This window comes from Ranitomeya imitator, chromosome 2, assembly GCF_032444005.1.
Source record: "Ranitomeya imitator isolate aRanImi1 chromosome 2, aRanImi1.pri, whole genome shotgun sequence".
In the NCBI taxonomy this organism is placed as follows: domain Eukaryota; kingdom Metazoa; phylum Chordata; class Amphibia; order Anura; family Dendrobatidae; genus Ranitomeya; species Ranitomeya imitator.
The window spans coordinates 336,531,840-336,553,848 of record NC_091283.1 but is presented as its reverse complement, the minus strand read 5'-3'; the positions used below and the strand labels follow the sequence as shown (position 1 = coordinate 336,553,848).

Sequence of the window (22,009 nt, the reverse complement as noted above, 5' to 3'; positions counted from 1 at the left end):
TTGGTCCTGTTAAAATAAAAATACTTATACCAATGTCCCATGCTGGCACCGTTTCAGCAGTGTCGGCACGTGCGTTCTTTGGTCTCTTTTCTTTTCCAATGTTTTTATTTTCATTTTAGCAATATAACAAGATTCAAGTTTCAAGGCATTGTTTGTCATTAGGTAACATAACATATAATATTCCATATTATAATAGACATTTGACATATAATGAGTGTTTATAAGACTTTGTATTGTTTCATTAACAATTTTAAGCGTATCAAACGCTTCATATAGTTTTAAAGATATAGAAAAAGTACATTCCAATATTTTCGTTTTCGTAACAAAACATGACTCATTTTTATAGGCATTTTTGCCGATATGTAACATAACATACCATATAATATTTTTATATTTAATCATTCTCTATAAAGCTTTATTTTGCTTCAATATCAATTTTGGGTATTATAAATGCTTTATATCACTTTATAGATATACAGTAAAAATAAACTGAAATGTACAAAAATAAACTTTATACAACAATTTTTAAGGTACGTATATTAGATATATATCTATGAGAATAGATGTTATGGATATATATTGTCCCAGTGAGACCACTTATTTGTATATTTCACCAGTTGGTTATTCGCTAGGGCGAAGGATAATTCATATGTCCTATGGAGAGATAGTTGTTCTATTATGTCTGAAAATGAAGGAGGGAGATGATGTTTCCAGTTAAAAGCTATGCTGTTTTTTACTACCAGTAGTATTTGTATAATCATATTCCTTTTATCTAGACTAAGGTCCTCGAGGCCCAGGGAAAGCAAAGCTATATGGGGAGTTAAATTTAGTGGTTTGCCATAAATTTTGTCAATAAGGGTAGATATTTGTGTCCAGAGAGGTTTTAGTTTTGGGCAATGCCAAAACATGTGAAGGAGGTCCCCTTTAATGCCACATTTTCTCCAACAGGAGGCAGATCCATCTTGGTTAATATGAGCTAATCTTGCTGGAGTATAGTACCAGCGGGTATTTACTTTGAAATGACATTCTTGAAGAGACATAGATAACGTGGAATCATATGTGGAAGACAGAGCATCCTCCCAATCTTCTCTGGTAAAGGTAGACTGCAGTTCCCTTTCCCACTTGTGTATATAGGGGTGTTTAGGCATTTCCCAATCATGATTAAACCAGTCATAAATATATTTGTGACTCCAAAAGACTCCGTGTTCCGTGTTACTTACTAAGTTTAAGGATGCTTCGGAGAATTTAGGACCCTTCTGGAGAAACATCATGACTTGTTCTTTTAACATTACAAATTGTAAAAACATCGATGACGGGAGTCTAAACTTCTCTTTTAGGTTGCTAAATTTTATGAAAGAGCTACCGTCATAGACGTCTCCCAATCTCGTAATTCCCCTTTCTTCCCATAGAGTTGGAAGTGTAATATTGTTACATGTAGAAATAGTGGAGAGAGGAATTTTAACCAAGATAGATTTTTTGGATGTTCCCTTTCTTGATCTGGACAATTTTTCCCAAGCATGTATGGTGGCCTGGAATATTGGGTGAGTCACTGAGTTGAGTTGATGACCAGTTAGTGTTTTTATAATTAAATCTTTGGGGTGGTTGTTTTTATTTAGAAGGGTTTCCATATCTAACCACGCTGGGGGTTTTGATACTGTTAGCCAGAATCTGCTTTGTTTTATCAAGGATGTATAATAATGGGCAGCTATATTGGGAATCCCCAAGCCCCCATATGCTCTTTTTTTGTAAGTGATACTTGAGGGTGTCCTGGGTTTTTTATTATTCCAAATAAATTTATTAATGATGGTTTGGAGAGATGTAAGGTATGATACCGAAATGGGAAGAGGAATGGCGCTCAGAATGTATAGAATCTTAGGTAGCGTAAATATTTTTATTGTAAGGACTTTGCCCCACCAGGAGAGGAATTTATGCCCAAAGGTGGTAGTGTCATTATTGATAGTTTTAATTAAGTAATTAATAATTATTTGTTACTATGTTGTTTAGATTTTTAGTGATCTTAATCCCTAAATAGGTAAGTTCTTTGTTAGCCGAGGTAATGGGGGAAGAAGCTTTAATTTTTTTAATTTGCTCTTCATCTACATTTAAGGGTAGGATTTTTGATTTTGTTGCGTTAATTTTGAAATGGGAGACATTTGAAAAAGAATCCAATATCTTGTGAAGTTCTGACATGGAGTTGATAGGGTCTGTTAGGGTGAGAATGATGTCATCAGCAAACATACTTAGTTTGTATTGGCGAGAGGGGGTTTCCAATCCCTTGATGTTATTATTTTCTCTGACCATTTGTGCAAGGGGCTCCATGGCTAAGATAAAAAGGAGTGGGGATAAGGGACATCCCTGCCTTGTACCATTTGTTATAGCGAAGGAGGGAGATACATGATTGTTAGCAACGATTTTTGCTCTAGGGTTGGAGTAGAGTGCCATAATTGTAGTAATAAAGGAATTATCAAACCCAAATTTGATCAGGGTCTGTCGTAGGAAGCCCCACTCCAGACGGTCAAACCTTTTTCTGCGTCTAGAGAGACAATCAGGGTGCTTTATTTTGTTTGATTAGCTATTTTGATGGCGTTGATGATTCTCCTGGTACCGTCTGAAGCGTGGCGACCCATGACAAACCTGATCTGGTCATTATTTATTAAGTTGGGAAGTATCAGATTAAGCCTATTAGCTAGAATTTTGGCATATATTTTGATGTCGCAATTGATTAAGGAAATGGGTCTAAAATTGGCAATGTCTTCAGGGTTGTCTTTGAGCTTGGGAATTAAAACAATAGAAGCTTCGAGCATTTCAGTAGGGAAGGTACCCAAGGATGAGGCCATGTTAAATGATTGCAAGAGATGGGGGGAGAGAGTTTTGTAGAAAGTTCTATAATAATCGTTGCCAAAGCCATCGGGACCTGGGGATTTTGATGGCTTTAGTTGCTTAATACAATCCTCTATCTCCTCTAAATCAAAGGGAGCTGATAGGATTGACTTGTCTTCGGTTGTTATTTTTGGGAGGTTGATTGAAGAAAGGAATGAGGTTATGGCATCTTGGTGGAGTTGGGAGGTTTTTTTTTTTTGGGGGGGGGGGGTCGATGTTATATAGCTTCTCGTAGAATTTTGCAAATTAATTTACTATGTCTTGGGGGTGGGATAGTGTTGTTCCTTTTAAATTTTTTATTTTGTCAATTCTGTTATGGAGCCTTCTTTTTTTAATGCGATTGCACATAAATTTAGTGGGCTTGTTTAAAGATGTATACAATTTATATTTAGAGTTTTTGACTGCTGCTTCATAAGGGGAGAATAATAGTAATTTTAGCTCGTGTCAGTTTCGATATTTCAGACTGTAACGTAGAAGAAGGGGAGGGGAGTGCAATTTGTTCATTAATTTTATTTTTTAGAAGAGTTTGGATTCTTTCTGTTTCCGCCCTTTTTTCTTTCTTTTTTCTGGAAGAAATATGGATCAGCAAACCTCTAATCACTGCCTTGTGGGCACACCATCTAATGATGGGGTTAGTGGAGTCAGAACAATTTTCTTTAAAGTACAGTTTAATCGAGGATTCTATTGAGGATTTATGTATGGTGTTGTTGATTATATTAGAGTTACATTTCCACAGAGTTTTGTTGTTTATTGGGGGCCCCAGAACGAGCTCTCCAACCACTTGGGAATGATCTGAAATTGTTCTGTCTTTTATATAAATTTTTGTAAACCTCGCCAAAGTAAAGACGTCGGCGATGATTAGGTCTATTCTGGACGCTGATTGATGAGTCTCTGAGAAGAAGGAGTATTCAATGGAAGAGGCGTTGATACATCGAAATGTATCGTAGAGCTCATTCTGGAACAGCCAAGGGTTGAGGTCTCCTGTTTGTGGTCTCTTTTTGGAAGAAGAGTCAAGGAGGTGGTCTGGGGTCGAGTTAAAGTCTCCCAGTATAATGGGTATACCTTTTTTGTTTTGGTCGAATTTTTTAATGAATTTATTTAGAAATGTTTTTTGTTCTTTATTAGGAGCATAGATGTTGGCGATTGTGCAGGTTATGTTGTTAATACGGCAAATTTAGATGTGGTATCTGCCGTTATTGTCCTTGACTTCTTCAATAAATTCAAATGGGATCGAGTTTTTTATTATTGTCATTACCCCCGCTTTCTTTTTTGAATTGTTAGATTGGTATGTATGTGGGAAATTTTTGTGTTCAAATTTTGGGTGGTCTTCATTTTTAAATTTGGTCTCTTGGACACATATTATGTCTGTTTTAGAGTTTTCAAGTTCTCTCCATAGGGAAAATCTTTTCCTAGGACTGTTGAGTCCTTTAATATTGTATGTCATGATTTTAAGGTTCATGTTTATAGTGTCTTGTGTAGAAAGAGTTGGGGAAAGTGGAAGTTAAAGTAGAAATAAAAGTCTCACTGGTCAATACTAGAACGTACCTCTATTGATCAAGAATTAAGGTGTATGTGGTACACCTATAAATGAATTAAATATTTACAATTCAAAAATGGGGTGTATAGAATACACCAACAATTGAGAAGTTTGTTTAATACAAAGAACCCACTCACAGTGGGATATATCTTCTTCCTGGGGGTATGAACAAAACGGGAACTGAGGAAGAAGAAAATTAACCTCTTGTATAGGTAAGCAAACCATATGTAATAACAGCTTATGATGAATGAATTATCTAAACCAAAAGTTCAAAGACAAGATCATGACCATGTCCTATGTATTTTCAACGGTAACCTCTATGTGAGGGGTTGTCTTTTAATGAGGCAATACATTTTTGGCCTTCTTCAGGTGTGAAGATTGGAATGGTTTTTCCATTTGAAAAAAAACTATGAGTTTGAGAGGGAATCCCCATCTATATGGGATATTTTTGTCTCTGAGTGTGGAGGTAATAGCGTTAAACGTTTTCCTGGAATCCAGTGTCTCCTTGGACAGGTCCGCAAATATTTTGAGGTTGTTATAAGGCTCTGGAAAGGTTTTTTCATTTTTTTAAGTATTGCAATATTCTTTCCTTGGTGTTGTAGAAATGAATTCTGAGAATTACATCTCTGGGGATATCTGGTGCAATTTTTGGGGGTTTTGGGAGTCTGTGGATTCTATCTATGATTAGATCTGAGTCTGATAGAGTAGGAATAGCTTTTTTAAAGATGGATTTTACATGGTTTAAGAGGTTGTCTGTGTGGATATGTTCCGGAATACCTCGGATTTTTACGTTATTCCTGCGATTACGGTCTTCTATGTCAGCCAATTTGATTTTTAGCCTTTTGACCTCTGAAGATAGATCATGGATAATATTGGAGGATTTTGTAGTAGTTTTTTCTACTGCATCAATTCTTGTTTCGTGATCAGAGATTTTTATGTTAAGTTGTTCAAGAGTGGTTTCAAACCGTTTGGCTTGGATGTCGAAGCTTTTTAACATATTTTCGTTTATTTTGTTAGCTAGATTAAGCATATATGCCTCGGTACTAGTGTTGTTGCTGAGGGAGGAGATTTGATTAGGGTTTGTGGCCAATAAGTTCGGTGGGGTTGTATCTTGGTCATTGTCTAACTTGAGTTTATTTTTTAGTGGACTTGTATTAGGTAGGGGAAGAGTCACTAAAGCTGGAGTAATCTTCCCCGCCTTGTTCTGTTCCTTGAGATGGTGTGGAGATTTTTTGTCTTTCCTCCTCTCGTTCTTTTCTTTTGTTGGACTGAGATGAGTCCATACTTTCAGGTTGACCCTCTATCTGAGGTAATTTTGGAGGATTCAATTTTTTTATTTTTTGAGGGGTATTATAGGTTTTTCTCTCATCTCTTATGGGGGATCTGGATTTTTCAGGGCTCAAAGTGTTAACCTTGTCCCCTGGAGAGTAGCAGTGGTAATGTATTCTTTCCTCTCCTTGCGTTTTGGTTTGCTTAGAGAGTTGGGGAATGTTCGATTTAGGAATGGTTCCCTCTTTTTTCCCCATGGTGATGATGCTATACAGAGTATCTTCGTCAACAATAACTATCAAATATGCTTACAGAACTTACACAGATATTTAAACCTGTTGAGAAAAAGCAGAGTACTGATAGTAATTTATGACAATTAGATCTTATCAAATCCTGTCAGGAGGGAAGAAAAGAAAAGAAAATATATTGCAGCAAATATAAACAAGAATTTAAGCAAGTGTATTCAGTAGTAATCTACCTCTCCAGAGGTTAGGGTCAGGAGCCTGTAGACAGAGTACAGTAGATGTAAAAGAATTCTCTAGTCTGAGAAGACTGTGGAGGAAGGGGAACCACAAGGCGCAGCAAGCTCTGAAAAACGTTGCTGTAGTATAAACTTGTGGCCTGATACCAAAGGCCTTGCCAATGTCTGTTTATAGTGCTCCTGTATCAGGGGTGAGAGGGTGTTTGTTTTCCCACAGCCCCAATGGGGGGAATTTAGCAATTTATTTGTTGGAATGCAGACTGTGGAAAGAGGGGTAGCACAAGGCACAGCAAGCCCTGATAAACACCGCTGTAGTATAAACGTGTGGCCTGATACCAAAGGCCTTGCTACGGACTGTTTCTAGTGCTCCTATATCAGGGGAGAGAGGGTATTTGTTTTCCCAAAGCCCCAGGGAGGTTTAGTATAGCAAATGTCCAGTTCCTTTGTTGGAAGACTGTGAGAAGGGGAGGTACCACAGGGCACAGCAAGCCCTGAAAAACGCTGCTGTAGTTTAAACATATGGCCTGCTACCAAAGGCCTTGCCAGTGCTGTTTATAGTACTCCTGTATCAGGGGTGAGAGAGTACTTGTTATTCCACAGCCCCAGTGTGATTTAGTACAGCAGATGACCTGCAGATCCTTTGTTAGAAGGAGTACCACAGGGCACAGCAAGCCCTGAGAAACAATGCTATAGTATAGCAACTATCTTGGGTTAGTACCCTGATAAGGTGAAGTTAACAAAAATAAGTAAGCTGAAGCTGAAGGGAGATGGGGACCATAAGGCCCAGCTTACCCTGAGAAGTACTGTTAATGTGACATAAAATATGCAAATAACATGCCTCCTTTGGCAGATTTAACAGCCCACAGCCCCAGGAGGTATGATAAGTTAATGGAGCCACAAGTGTGGACTCTGAGTCCGGGTATATTAAGCGGGGTACAGCCGGAGTATTAATGGCACTTCAGTGTGGTCGAGCGTACCTGGGTTGACTGGAAGGCAGAAAGGCGGGAAAACGTGAAGGAAACTGATATTCCTCTGGTAGCAGGGGGGGTGGGAAATCACTGCAAGGCCTCACCGCAGCGTTGATGTTCGGTGTCCGGAGTGTCCTCTCTGCTGGTGGTCCTGCTGGTGGTCCGGAGGGGAATCCTGATCTTATATTCGGGTGCAGCGATGGCGTCCCTGTTCACCGCAGCGTCGATGTCAAGAGCTGCAGCCGTCTCCTTGTGTTCTCTGCAGTGGCGAAGGCTTCCGTGTCTGTGCTACGGGCAGGAGTGTGCTCCGGGGTTGAAGACACTGTTGTTGATGGCGACAATGGCTGTCCTCACACGCTCCTAGTAGGCCTCAGATTGCCATGAGGTAAATAAATCTTCCTGGGTGAAGGGCCAATTTTTGTTCTTTTTGGTCTAAAATAAGCCTGGGGGAAGGCTGTATCAGTCACCCATATAAAATTGTGTGGATGGTTTGTAAAAGTAGGGATTAAAGTTGGATTGGAGGTTTTTACCTCAGGAGCTCCCTGATCGCACGTCTCACATAGCCAGAGACCGAAGCCACGCCCCCTTCTTTGGTCTCTTTTGAGGTTTTTACGTCATGTGAGCCCTGTGCTCAATCCACGCTGGCATCACTGTCCCCACCTTAGGACAAATAAAGCATCATGAGACAAACAGAGACCAGCTGCGGCCCTGGCTTGCTGTTGATGTTCAATACGTCCAAAGGCGGGGACAGTGAAGCTGCCGCTGATTGGGCGCAGGGCTCGTGTGATGTAACAAACTCACATAAGCCCCGGGAAAGCAAGTCTCGACACCAATGAAGTGGAGCCGACACGCCAGAGGAGTATGAGTTTTTCTTATTTTAATAAGGCCAATCATGAGGAATGAGTTCATTGAAGAAAAAAATGATAATATATAAAATGATCCCTTGATTAGAAGATTCACTGACAAAAGGATAAAACTAAACTTTATTAATTGCAAATGTAAAACTATACCCATAATTCACCCCCTGAAGGTTAGTCAAAAGGTGAGTAATAGAAAAAACATATACCCCACGACTCAGTATATAGAGTGAGGTGATGTATACACCCTCACTCTCATTTCTATGGGTTTCATCATCCTCAAAGACGACTCATCAAGAGACTATTTAATACTGACCTATATTCACACGAGACTAGATGAAAAAAAAATCTAAAATCATATATCAAGTTATTCAAAACAGTCAGAAAACTAGCCACATATTGGCAGATCCCAGACTTCAAACTTTATGCTTCGTAAGTTTATAAGCAACTGTAGTGTCAGGAATGGAAAGTATGTGAAAATACAGTATATACCGCTCAGGGAACAAAACTTCCAGAGATCATTTCCATATTTATACTAAATAGCACAGATCTCCCAGACATTATGATTGCACATATCCCTAATCTTTATAATGATACCGCACTCATTCCTTGACAGACCGCAGCATGGCCATTAGGCTATGTGCACACGTTGCGGATTCTCTGCGGATCACCCAGCATTTTTTTGCGGTGCAGAAACAATGCAGATCCGCAATTGATTTACAGTACAATGTAAATCAATGAGAAAAAAAAAATGCTGTGAACACTTTGCGGAAAATCCGCTGCGGAAACGCTGTGGTTTTAAAGAAGTAGCACGTCACTTCTTTATTGTGAATCTGCAGCGTTTTTGTACCCATTCCATTATAGAAAACCGCAGGGGTAAAAAACACAGTAAATCCGCAAGAAAACCACAGCAAAAACGCACAAAAAAATGCTGCGGAACCGCGCAAAAAAAGCCTCAAATCCGCAGGGCCGTTTTCTGCCAGGAGAGACAGAATCCGCACCAGAAATTCCTAAGCCTAATCCGCAACGTGTGCACATAGCCTTAGTTAGAAGCTGCAAATGAACTTCAATCCTCTGGAATTCCACGCCTCAACACGTCCGATTATCCACTACCCTCGGATCCTTCATTCAGAACCTGAAAACCCATCTCTTCAGGAAAGAATACAGCCCGCAATAACCATTCTGCCGCCTCACCACCACCCAAGCTGCCGCCTCACCATCGCCAGGAGCTGCCGCGTCACCACTGCCAGAGCTGCCGCTCCCCCAACCTTCTGTCTCTTCCCCATTATCCCGTAGAATGCAAGTCCGCAAGGACAGGGTCCTCTCCCCTCTGTACCAGTCTGTCATTGTAAAATTTGTCTACTGTAAATGATATCTATAAGCCTGTACGTAACCCCTTTTCTCACGTACAGAACCATGGAATTAATGGTGCTATATAAATAAATAATAATCTTTGGAGCAGGTAAGTTTTCCCTGAGTGGTACATACTGAGCAATCTATAAACTGAGTTTAGTCTAGGACAATTCGACTGCACTACTAATTATTAACAGCTATTATAATTCCAAACTAGGGCAGTCCCTATAGGAGAAAAAAAAACACAATAATTATACTGCATTTTCATAAACTTTCTATTCCTCACTGAACGCCACTGGAGTGGCTTATAAACTTACAAAGTATATAGTTTGAAGTCTGTTTCGGATAACATGATACTAGGTTTTTTTGTCTAGTCTCGCTTAAATATAGGTCAATATTAAATAAAGTCTCCTGATGAGTCGCCTTTGGTGAGGACGACAAAAGCCGTAGAAATTAAAGACTTTGAGAGTGAGTGTGTAAAAAGGCTTCTCCCCATGTAACATCTCTGATTTTTATTAACAGTTGATATTTCCCACATTAAGAAAATGAAAAAGGTTTCTCCCCTGTGTGACTGCTCTGATGCCTAACAAGATGCGCTTTACGGTTAAAACATTTCCCACATTCTGAACAGCAAAAAGGTTTCTCCCCTGTGTGAGTTCTCTGATGTCTAAAAAGATGCGCTTTCCGGTTAAAACATTTCCCACATTCTGAACAGGAAAATGGCTTCTCCCCTGTGTGGGTTCTCTGGTGAATAACAAGATGTGCTTTACGGTTAAAACATTTCCTACATTCTGAGCAGGAAAAAGGCTTCTCCACTGAGTGAGTTATCTGATGTCTAACAAGATGCGCTTTCCAGTTAAAACATTTCCCACATTCTGAACAGGAAAAAGCCTTCTCCCCTGTGTGACTTCTCTGGTGGTTAACAAAATGTGATTTCCATGTAAAATATTTCCCACATTCAGAACAGGAAAAAGGCTTCTCCATTGTGTGGGCTCTGTGATGGCGATCAAGATTTATTTTCAATTTAAAACATTTCCCACATTCTGAACAGGAAAAAGCATTCTCCCCTGTGTGACTTCTCTGGTGGGTAACAAAATGCGATTTCCATGTAAAATATTTCCCACATTCAGAACAGGAAAAAGGCTTCTCCCCTGTGTGGGTTCTCAAGTGGCTATCAAGATACCATTTCCGGTTAAAACATTTCCCACATTCTGGACAGGAAAAAGGCTTCTCCCCTGTGTGGGTTTTCTGGTGGCTATCAAGAACCCATTTCCGGTTAAAACATTTCCCACATTCTGGACAGGAAAAAGGCTTCTCCCCTGTGTGGGTTCTCAAGTGGCTATCAAGAAACCATTTCCGGTTAAAACATTTCCCACATTCTGAACAAGAAAAAGGCTTCTCCCCTGTGTGAATTCTCTGGTGAGTAACAAACTGTGATTTCCATGTAAAATATTTCCCACATTCTGAACATGAAAATGACTTCTTTGCTTTAGGAGCAGTTTGTTTTTTAATGCCTCTTTTGTGACTTTGATTTCCCTTAGTAGTCGGTAATGAATCAGAAGATGGGACCTGTTTCATAGGATCAGCTGACAGATCTTTGCTGTGAATGGATGATGTTATATCTAGAGTAATGGCACTCACTTCAGTTGTATTTTGTAGGATCTCAAGATCATCAGATATAAAAATGGAAGATGTCAGCTGTCCCTCTGATCTCCTGGTACAGTCATCTGCCAAGATAAAAAAAAACCAATTATTTTTTAATAAAATATCCTTGAGTTTTATATTTTTGAACATTTCCACTTAGACTGTCCATAAAATGGCAAAAACTGGCAAAATTACAAAAACTGTAATTATTTACCAAGACAATGACAGTTCACAGTCTAATAGAAAACCTTATTAGATGAACCAGTAGTGCGTGGTGTTCAACTGCTTGTTCATTCTGTCTCCCAAATATAGAATAAAAAGAAAGTAATCAATGTTATGTAGGTGAAAATAATACCAAATCTCATCTCACAAAAAACAAGTCCCCACTCAGGTCAACATCTGTCAATGGAAAAACAGAGGTTTCAACACTATTAGTGGCTGCTCAAAGGCTGTTGAAAAGCAAAACGTTTTCTATAAACCAGTCCAGCAAAATCCACTCTCACTTCTGAGTCTTGCAGTGTGCTCAAACAACATTTAGGATCCCTGTATTTAGCAATACTATAGCGAGAAGAATCCACTTAATTAGCGGTGTGTACCCTGAAGCACAATCGGGGCACTTATGTGATGGGTAACAAAATGGCAAATGTGTAATTTTCACTTCCAACATCCACTGTGTTAAAGGGACTCTGTCACCTGAATTTGGCGGGACTGGTTTTGGGTCATATGGGCGGAGTTTTCGGGTGTTTGATTCAGCCTTTCCTTACCCGCTGGCTGCATGCTGGCTGCAATATTGGATTGAAGTTCATTCTCTGTCCTCCATAGTACACGCCTGCGCAAAGCAATCTTGCCTTGTGCAGGCGTGTACTACGGAGGACATAGAATTAACTTCAGTCCAATATTGCAGCCAGCATGCAGCCAGCGGGTAAGGAAAGGGTGAATCAAACACCTGAAAACTCCGCCCATATGACCCAAAACCAGTCCCGCCAAATTCAGGTGACAGGTTCCCTTTAATTTCCGGAAAGTGGCTGTGGAGTTAAAATATTCACTCCCCTTATAGATTATAACCCTCAGTATATTTATTTATAAAATGGAATCACTTTGTGGGGATTTCAACTGTTCTGATTTGCTGTCATTTAGCTATATTAGAGCTTCTGCATATGGTGTGTCCAATCTCATTCGGGCTCTGTTCCTGTTGTCCAGCTGGAGTAATCTGCTCCCTACTTCAGCCAATTAGAAAGTACCACACCCTACTAAAGCTCAAAGCATATGCTTTGCCAGAATCTGCCAGATACAGCATTGTTCTCCCCTGGTTCACTCCTCTTGTGCTCAGCTCGTGGCTTGTGTATTTGTTTCCTGTTGTGACCGTGGCTTGTTTACTGACTACTCTTGTGTCCTTCTAGTTCTGAACCAGATACCTGACTATTCTTCTTGCCATCTTAAGGTACCATCACATTTAGCGACGCTGCAGCGATCTAGACAACGATCCCGATCGCTGCAGCGTCGCTGTGTGGTCGCTGGAGAGCTGTCACACAGACAGCTCTCCAGCGACCAACGATGCGAAATCCACTGGTAACCAGGGTAAACATCGGGTTACTAAGCGCAGGTCCGCGCTTAGTAACCCGATGATTACCCTGGTTACCAGTGCTAATGTAAAAAAAACAAACACTACATACTTACATTCCGGTGTCTGTCCCCCGGCGCTGTGCTTTCCTGCACTGACTGTGAGCGCCGGCTGGCCGTAAAGCACAGCGGTGACATCACCGCTGTAATCTGCTTTACGGCTGGCCAGCGCTGACAGTGCAGGGAAGCAGAACGCCAAGGGACGCGACAGACACCGGAATGCAAGTATGTAGTGTTTTTTTTTTTTTTACATTTACACTGATAACCAGGGTAAACATCGGGTTACTAAGCGCGGCCCTGCGCTTAGTAACCCGATGTTTACCCTGGTTACCAGTGAAGACATCGCTGAATCGGCGTCACACACGCCGATTCAGCGATATCTGCGGGAGATCCAGCGACGAAATAAAGTTCTGGACTTTCTGCTCCGACCAACGATGTCACAGCAGGATCCAGATCGCTGCTGCGTGTCAAACACAACGATATCGCTATCCATGACGCTGCAACGTCACGGATCGCTAGCGATATCGTTGTGAAGTTGGTCAGTGTGAAGGTACCTTAACACCACAGTATAGCAGGTAAAACCATGGTCCAAGCCTAGGGGTCCCTGTGTAAGTCTAGATTCCATGTAAGGGTGTTAAAGGGCAATGAGCAAGGCAATCCTTGGGATACGGAAAGCAGAGAATATATTGCCAAGCAAGTTCATGGTGGAGATCTTTTGAGCTGCCAGGTGACCATGAAAAGTGCTCCCAATACATTGTGTCTGCTAAGTACTCCAGTAAGATCTACATTCAAATAGCTAAATGGCACTCCTTCCCTTCTGAACCCTGCCATGTGCCCAGACAGTAGTGTACAACCGTATATAGGGTACTGTGCAAAGTTGGAAAATAATTTGTAAGATCCATTTGTTTTCTATTATCCTTTGTGAATAATTCCAAAGTTATCACCACATAAAGTGACACATGTCAGATATGAAAAATGGGGTCTGATTAAGAACACAAAACTGGCTGATGGAAGAGGTTAAATTAGTGTATTTTGGACACTACTGTAGTCGAAAACTGACTGTAGATAATAACACATCTACTGAAATGATCAAACTCAACAGTCTTCGTCAGTAATAAATGAGTAGCTAGTGGTGAAACCTCTCTGGGGTAATTAGTGTATGGGTCTCGGTGATTTCACAATCTAAACTAGTGTAAGGTCCAATATAATCCTGTCAGATGAGTTTAACCCCTTTACCCCAAGGGGTAGTTTGCACGTTAATGACCAGGCCAATTTTTACAATTCTGACCACTGTCCCTTTATGAGGTTATAACTCTGGAACGCTTCAACGGATCCCAGCGATTCTGACAATGTTTTCTCGTGACATATTGTACTTCAGGATAGTGGTAAAATTTCTTTGATATTACCTGCGTTTATTTGTGAAAAAATGGAAATTTGCCGAAAATATTGAAAATTTCTCAATTTTCCAACTTTGAATTTTTATGCAATTAAATCACAGAGATATGTCACACAAAATACTTAATAAGTAACATTTCCCACATGTCTACTTTACATCAGCACAATTTTGGAACCCACATTTTTTTTGTTAGGGAGTTATAAGGGTTAAAAGTTAACCAGCAATTTCCCATTTTTACAACACCGTTTTTTTTTAGGGACCACATCTCATTTGAAGTCATTTTGAGGGGTCTATATGATAGAAAATAACCAAGTGTGACAACATTCTAAAAACTGCACCCCTCAAGGTGCTCAAAACCACATTCAAGAAGTTTATTAACCCTTCTGGTGCTTCACAGGAATTTTTGGAATGTTTAAATAAAAATGAACATTTAACTTTTTTTCACAAACATTTTACTTCAGCTCCAATTTGTTTTATTTTACCAAGGGTAACAGGAGAAAATGGACCCCAAGAGTTGTTGTACAATTTGTCCTGAGTACGCCGATACTCCATATGTTGGGGTAAACCACTGTTTGGGCGCATGGGAGAGCTTGGAAGGGAATGAGCGACGTTTGACTTTTCAATGCAAAATTGACAGGAATGGAGATGGGATGCCATGTTACGTTTGAGCGCATGGCAGAGCTCGGAAGTGAAGGAGCATCATTTGGAATGCAGACTTAGATGGATTGGTCTGCAGGCGTCACATTGTGTTTGCAGGGCCCCTAATGTACCTAAACAGTAGAAACCCCCCACAAGTGACACCATTTTGGAAAGTAGACCCCCTAAGGAACTCATCTAGATGTGTTGTGAGAGCTTTGAACCCACAAGTATTTCACTACAGTTTATAACGCAGAGCCGTGCAAATAAAAAATTTTTTTTTTCCCACAAAAATTATTTTTTAGCCCCCAGTTTTGTATTTTTCCAAGGGTAACAGGAGAAATTGGACCATAAATATTGTTGTCCAATTTGTACTGAGTACGCTGATACCCGATATGTGGGGGGGAACCAACGTTTGGGCGCAAGGGAAGGCTCGGAAGGGAAGGAGCGCCATTTGGAATGCAGACTTAGATGGAATGGTCTGCAGGCGTCACATTGCATTTGCAGGGCCCCTAATGTACCTAAACAGTAGAAACCCCCCACAAGTGACCCCATATTGGAAACTAAACCCCCCCAAGGAACTTATCTAGATGTGTTGTGAGAGCTTTGAACCCCCAAGTGCTTCACTACAGTTTATAACGCAGAGCCGTGAAAATAAAAAATCTTTTTTTTCCCACAAAAATTATTTTTTAGCCCCCAGTTTTGCATTTTCCCAAGGGCCACAGGAGAAATTGGACCCCAAAAGTTGTTGTCCAATTTGTCCTGAGTACGCTGATACCCCATATGTTGGGATAAACCCCTGTTTGGGCACACGGGAGAGCTCGGAAGGGAAGGAGCACTGTTTTACTTTTTCAACGCAGAATTGGCTGGAATTGAGATCGGACGCAATGTCGCGTTTGGAGAGCCCCTGATGTGCCTAAACAGTGGAAACCCCCCCAATTATAACTGAAACCCTAATCCAAACACACCCCTAACCATAATCCCAACGGTAACCATAACCACACCCCTAACCCAGACACACCCCTAACCCTAATCCCAACCGTAAATGTAATCCAAACCCTAACTTTAGCCCCAACCCTAACTGTAGCCTTAACCCTAGCCCCAACCCTAATGGGAAAATGGAAATAAATACATTTTTTAAATTTTTTCCTAACTAAGGGGGTGATTAAGGGGGGTTTGATTTACTTTTATAGCGGGTTTTTTAGCGGATTTTTATGATTGGCAGCCGTCACACACTGAAAGACGCTTTTTATTGCAAAAAATATTTTTTGCGTTACCACATTTTGAGAGCTATAATTTTTCCATATTTGAGTACACAGAGTCATGTGAGGTCTTGTTTTTTGCGGGACGAGTTGGCGTTTTTATTGGTAACATTTTCGGCAACGTGACATTTTTTGATCGCTTTTTATTCCGATTTTTGTGAGGCAGAATGACCAAAAAACAGCTATTCATGAATTTCTTTTGGGGGAGGCGTTTATACCGTTCCGTGTTTGGTAAAATTGATTAAGCAGTTTTATTCTTCGGGTCAGTACGATTACAGCGATACCTCAATTATATCTTTTTTTATGTTTTGGCGCTTTTTTACGATAAAAACTATTTTATAGACAAAAATAATTATTTTTACAAAGCTTTATTCTGAGGACCATAACTTTTTTTTTTTTTTTTTCGCTGATGATGCTGTATGGCGGCTCGTTTTTTGCGGGACAAGATGACGTTTTCAGCGGTACCATGGTTATTCATATCTGTCTTTTTGATCGCGTGTTATTCCACTTTTTGTTCGGCGGTATGATAATAAAGCGTTGTTTTTGCCTCTTTTTTTTTCTTATGGTGTTTACTGAAGGGGTTAACTAGTGGGACAATATTATAGGTTGGGTCGTTACGGACGCGGCGATACTAAATGTGTACTTTTATTGTTTGTTTTTTTATTTAAATAAAGAAATGTATTTATGGGAATAATATATTTTTTTTTCTTTATTTAGGAATTTATTTATTTATTTTCTCAGAGAAGCCCGCAGGGAGCCCCCTCCCTGCGCGATGCTTCCTAATACCGCCGGCACACCGCGATCATGTTTGATCGCGGTGTGTTGGCGGTTAATGTGTCGGGGGCGGTCCGTGACCGCTCTTGGCACATAGCGCCGGATGTCAGCTGCGATAGGCAGCTGACACCCGGCCACGATCGGCCGCGCTTCCTCTGTGAGCGCAGCCAATCGTGCTGAACGTACTATTCCGTCCTTGGGAATTAAGGCCCACCCCACATGGACGGAATAGTACGTCCAATGACAGAAAGGGGTTAAAGAACAAATATTACACATTTAAAGAGAACAGTGTATAATAGTGCAGAGCTGAGATGTCTTAAAGGGAACCTGTCAGCAGGATTGTGCACAGTAACCTACAAATATTGTCAGGTCGGCGACGTTATACAGATTACAATGATACCTTGGTTGATGAAATCCGTCTTGTGGCTGTTGCTTAATCTGTATTTGTAGTTTTTAGTTAATGAGATTCTCGTGCTTCAGAGTGGGGCTGCGCGTGGGGCTGTGGGCGGCCTGTGGGTGGGTCTGTGGAAGGGGCTTTATGTGGTGCTCTGATAACATATGCATCAGTATTGACTTATGACAGGTCACCGATTCCTCACTGACCTGACCCCCATTTTTATATAATGCATATAATAGTGTTGATATTATTGTTGATAATGCCTATAATATTTTGGCTATTTAACACAAAACTCAAAAAACCTATAGTCAATTTGTGGCCGGGAGTAGAATAGTATACCTCCCCCAATATTATTGTCCAAATCTAAAGGACAAATCAGGGAACTCCAAAATACCTATTAAAAGTGAACCTGGAAATTATAGGCCAGTAAGTCTAACCTCTATTGTTGGTAAAATATTTGAAGGGTTTCTGAGGGATGTTATTCTGGATTATCTCAATGAGAATAACTGTTTAACTCCATATCAGCATGGGTTTATGAGAAATCGCTCCTGTCAAACCAATCTAATCAGTTTTTATGAAGAGGTAAGCTATAGGCTGGACCACGGTGAGTCATTGGACGTGGTATATCTCGAGTTTTCCAAAGCGTTTGATACCGTGCCGCACAAGAGGTTGGTACACAAAATGAGAATGCTTGGTCTGGGGGAAATTGTGTGTAAATGGGTTAGTAACTGGCTTAGTGATAGAAAGCAGAGGGTGGTTATAAATGGTATAGTCTCTAACTGGGTTGCTGTGACCAGTGGGGTACCGCAGGGGTCAGTATTGGGACCTGTTCTCTTCAACATATTCATTAATGATCTGGTAGAAGGTTTACACAGTAAAATATCGATATTTGCAGATGATACAAAACTATGTAAAGCAGTTAATACAAGAGAAGATAGTATTCTGCTACAGATGGATCTGGATAAGTTGGAAACTTGGGCTGAAAGGTGGCAGATGAGGTTTAACAATGATAAATGTAAGGTTATACACATGGGAAGAAGGAATCAATGTCACCATTACACACTGAATGGGAAACCACTGGGTAAATCTGACAGGGAGAAGGACTTGGGGATCCTAGTTAATGATAAACTTACCTGGAGCAGCCAGTGCCAGGCAGCAGCTGCCAAGGCAAACAGGATCATGGGGTGCATTAAAAGAGGTCTGGATACACATGATGAGAGCATTATACTGCCTCTGTACAAATCCCTAGTTAGACCGCACATGGAGTACTGTGTCCAGTTTTGGGCACCGGTGCTCAGGAAGGATATAATGGAACTAGAGAGAGTACAAAGGAGGGCAACAAAATTAATAAAGGGGATGGGAGAACTACAATACCCAGATAGATTAGCGAAATTAGGATTATTTAGTCTAGAAAAAAGACGACTGAGGGGCGATCTAATAACCATGTATAAGTATATAAGGGGACAATACAAATATCTCGCTGAGGATCTGTTTATACCAAGGAAGGTGACGGGCACAAGGGGGCATTCTTTGCGTCTGGAGGAGAGAAGGTTTTTCCACCAACATAGAAGAGGATTCTTTACTGTTAGGGCAGTGAGAATCTGGAATTGCTTGCCTGAGGAGGTGGTGATGGCGAACTCAGTCGAGGGGTTCAAGAGAGGCCTGGATGTCTTCCTGGAGCAGAACAATATTGTATCATACAATTAGGTTCTGTAGAAGGACGTAGATCTGGGGATTTATTATGATGGAATATAGGCTGAACTGGATGGACAAATGTCTTTTTTCGGCCTTACTATGTTACTATGTTACTATTGAACGAGAGAACGAGTATAAACATCCCAAAGATCATATTCATAAAAAGGTATAAAACTTTATTTTGACCAATAATGTCAGATTATGTAACAATACAATAATAGCATATATGCCCAAACAAGGTGTGGAGGAGACGTATGGTATCCTTAAGAAACAAGAGAGAAAAGGAATATTACATCCCTGGTACTGCTTATAATACATCAAAAGTGCTGGGGACTTGTGAAATAAATTCCATATTCCTATATGGCTCCATAGCAATGTAAAGTGCCGGAGTGCAAACCAAAATGATCAGTAACAGTCATATAATCTCATCAAGCAGCTTACCCATATGTATGGATGATTCTCCCTGTTCCACAAGCGGCCCCCTGATGCACGTTTTGCGGTCAGCTTTCTCAAAAGGGGTTTGACTATTGATCGCTCTCATATGTTTAAATAGGGTACATACCGGAAATGTAAGTAGCACATTGGCGCACGCGTCCCTAGGACCAGGTTCAAGTCTCCCAGGCGGCCGTCATAGTCGCGTGCGCATAGGGAGGAAATCTGCCAATTGACGTCATGTAGTATGCGCGTGCAGCTGCAATTGACAGCCACACAGGAGCCAGATAGCAAAGATCCGAGATGCGCGTGCGCACAGCCAGCGGCCATCTTGCCGAAGACCATAGAAGTCACCATTTTGCCAGGGATCTTAACGATCTAAATATAACACAGAAGTGCCAGTGTGAATGCATCTACAAGTAGGAAGGTATACCAAATAGTTAAAATGAATCCTAATAATAATAATAATAATAATACATATGAAAATAAAGTGAAAATGAGTAATAAATTAAAAAATTGCCCATAAAGTGCAATAGTGCAATATAGTGCATAAATGGGGAGATTTTACAAAAAAAAAAATCACCCAAACGATACAGCGCGAATGATGACGCGATAGAAGAAAGAAAAATCCCTTTCATCCATAAGGGATAGATGAATGTGAGCCCGAGCAATCCTGCAGACTGGTTTCACAGCAACAGGCCAAGACCCGGTGTTACGGCCCCATTAAATTGTAATAACTAAAACAAAGAACAACAAATATTAAAAACAAAATAAAATCAGAAACATGGAGGAAAGACAAAAAGGGAGAGGATAGAACAAAGCTAGAATAATCACTAACGTAGGTATTACATCCATAATATCAATCTCTGCCAAAATCACATAACAGAGGACGAAGAAGCAGTGGAACATGACACTAGGTGGAGATCTTCTGTAGACTTGTTACAGAGGATCTCAAGAAAATACCAAAGTTTATATGTAATGACAACCTTACAGGTACAGAGAGAAAGGCCCTGAGGGAATTATAAATCACTGGACTCAGTGGTTTTTAAACCAGCGGACAAGGGAGGGAACGTGGTCATCTGGCCAACCGATAAGTACGAAAAAGAGGCGTTTCGCCAACTAAAAAACAAAGCCACATACCAGATGTTGCCTCATAATTCTATACAGTCTTTTTCTAGGGACTTGGAATCTATTCTATCATATGCTAATGAATCAGGGATCGTCCCCAAGAAAGTTCTTGATTGCCTTCTACCCAAATTTCCAAAAATCGCTACTTTCTATCTACTGCCCAAAGTGCACAAGGATGCTGTTAATCCCCCTGGCAGACCAATTGTCTCTGGCATAGGGGGGCTGTGTGACAATGTGTGCAAGTTCATCGATTATTACCTCAAACCACTTGTGGAGACGCTCCCCTCCTATGTCAGAGACACCACTGATGTACTTACAAGGGTCGATGGCCTGTCTCTCGAGGCAGGCACGCTCCAAGTTACCATTGATATAGAATCACTCTGTACTTGAATTAGGCACAGTGATGGCCTGAGAGCGACATGCTTCTTCCTCGAGACGGCTAAGGCTACTTTCACACTAACGTCGTACTCGGCCCGTCGCAGTGAGTCGGGCCGACGTACCGACGCTAGCAGTGAATGCGCCGCACAACGGGGGCAGCGGATGCATTTTTCCAGCTCATCCGCTGCCCCATTGTGAGGTGCGGGGAAATGGGGGCGGAGTTCCGGAAGCGCACGCGGGGTCGGAAATGGCGGACACAACGCTGCAAAAAATGTTGCAGGGTATAGATGAGCTAAACAGACTCGTAGAGAGGATTTATCATTGCCATCTAAGAAAATTAGTGGGGCAAGAGACCTTGAGATGAGATTCATTTCCACTGCCAATTGCCGCTGGGATCAGATCCGTGATATTTTGACCAAGCATTGGTCGGTTTTGCTGACGGATGGTGTCTTGGCAAAACATCTGTCTCCAACTCCATATATGATACAACGTAGGGGAAAGAACCTTAGAGATAGTTTGGTTAAGAGCCACTATGTGGCCAAGCACAATATTTTTCTTGCCAAGGCAAGCCCTAGACTAGGCTGCTTTCCCTGTGGTTCTTGTGTCGCGTGTCCTAACATTCTTAGATGTAGGACCTTTAAATCATCTGATGGGAGCAGGGAATATAAGATTTGTGAATATATTTCCTGTAATACCACTTATGTGGTACACTATGCCATCTGTCCCTGCTCCCTTATTTATATTGGTCTTACCTCTAGGGAATTGAAAGTTAGGACACGCGAACACGTCCGTGATATAGTGGCTGCAAGGGAGGTATTGGATGTATCTACATTAAAAACTTTGCCGAGGCACTTCCGGATGCACCATGGATCCAATCCCAGTGGGTTGAAGGTAAGGGGGATTGATAAAATCCATGGGGGCATCAGGGGTGGCAATCTAAAACAATTATTGCACGTGAGTGCAGGTGGATTGTGACCCTTGACACCATGTCCCCCAATGGACTAAATGAACAATTAAGCTTTGTCCCCTTTTTATGATCTATTACCCTATGCGTGGGATTAATAGGGTCATGTTCCACTGCTTCTTCGTCCTCTGTTATGCGAATTTGGCAGGGATTGATGTTAGGGATGTAATACCTACGCTAGTGATTATTCTAGCTTTGTTCTATCCTCTCCCTTTTTGTCTTTCCTCCATGTTTCTGATTTTATTTTGTTTTTAATATTTGTTGTTCTTTGTTTTAGTTATTACAAATTTTATGGGGCCGTAACACCGGGTCTTGGCCTGTTGCTGTGAAACCAGTCT

The 22,009-nt window shown here is 41.0% G+C and overlaps 1 protein-coding gene across 3 annotated transcripts in view; it reads right to left on the bottom strand.

Annotated features, from left to right (window-relative positions):
• Window positions 1-22,009, bottom strand: part of LOC138663608 (zinc finger protein 25-like) — a 418,987-nt gene that overhangs the window by 349,819 nt on the left and 47,159 nt on the right. For all 3 annotated transcript variants that reach the window (XM_069749875.1, XM_069749876.1, XM_069749877.1), the window contains exon 7: window positions 10,987-11,072. In XM_069749875.1, coding sequence (XP_069605976.1) covers window positions 10,987-11,072 — 86 coding nt within the window. The remainder of the gene's footprint in view (window positions 1-10,986; window positions 11,073-22,009) is intronic.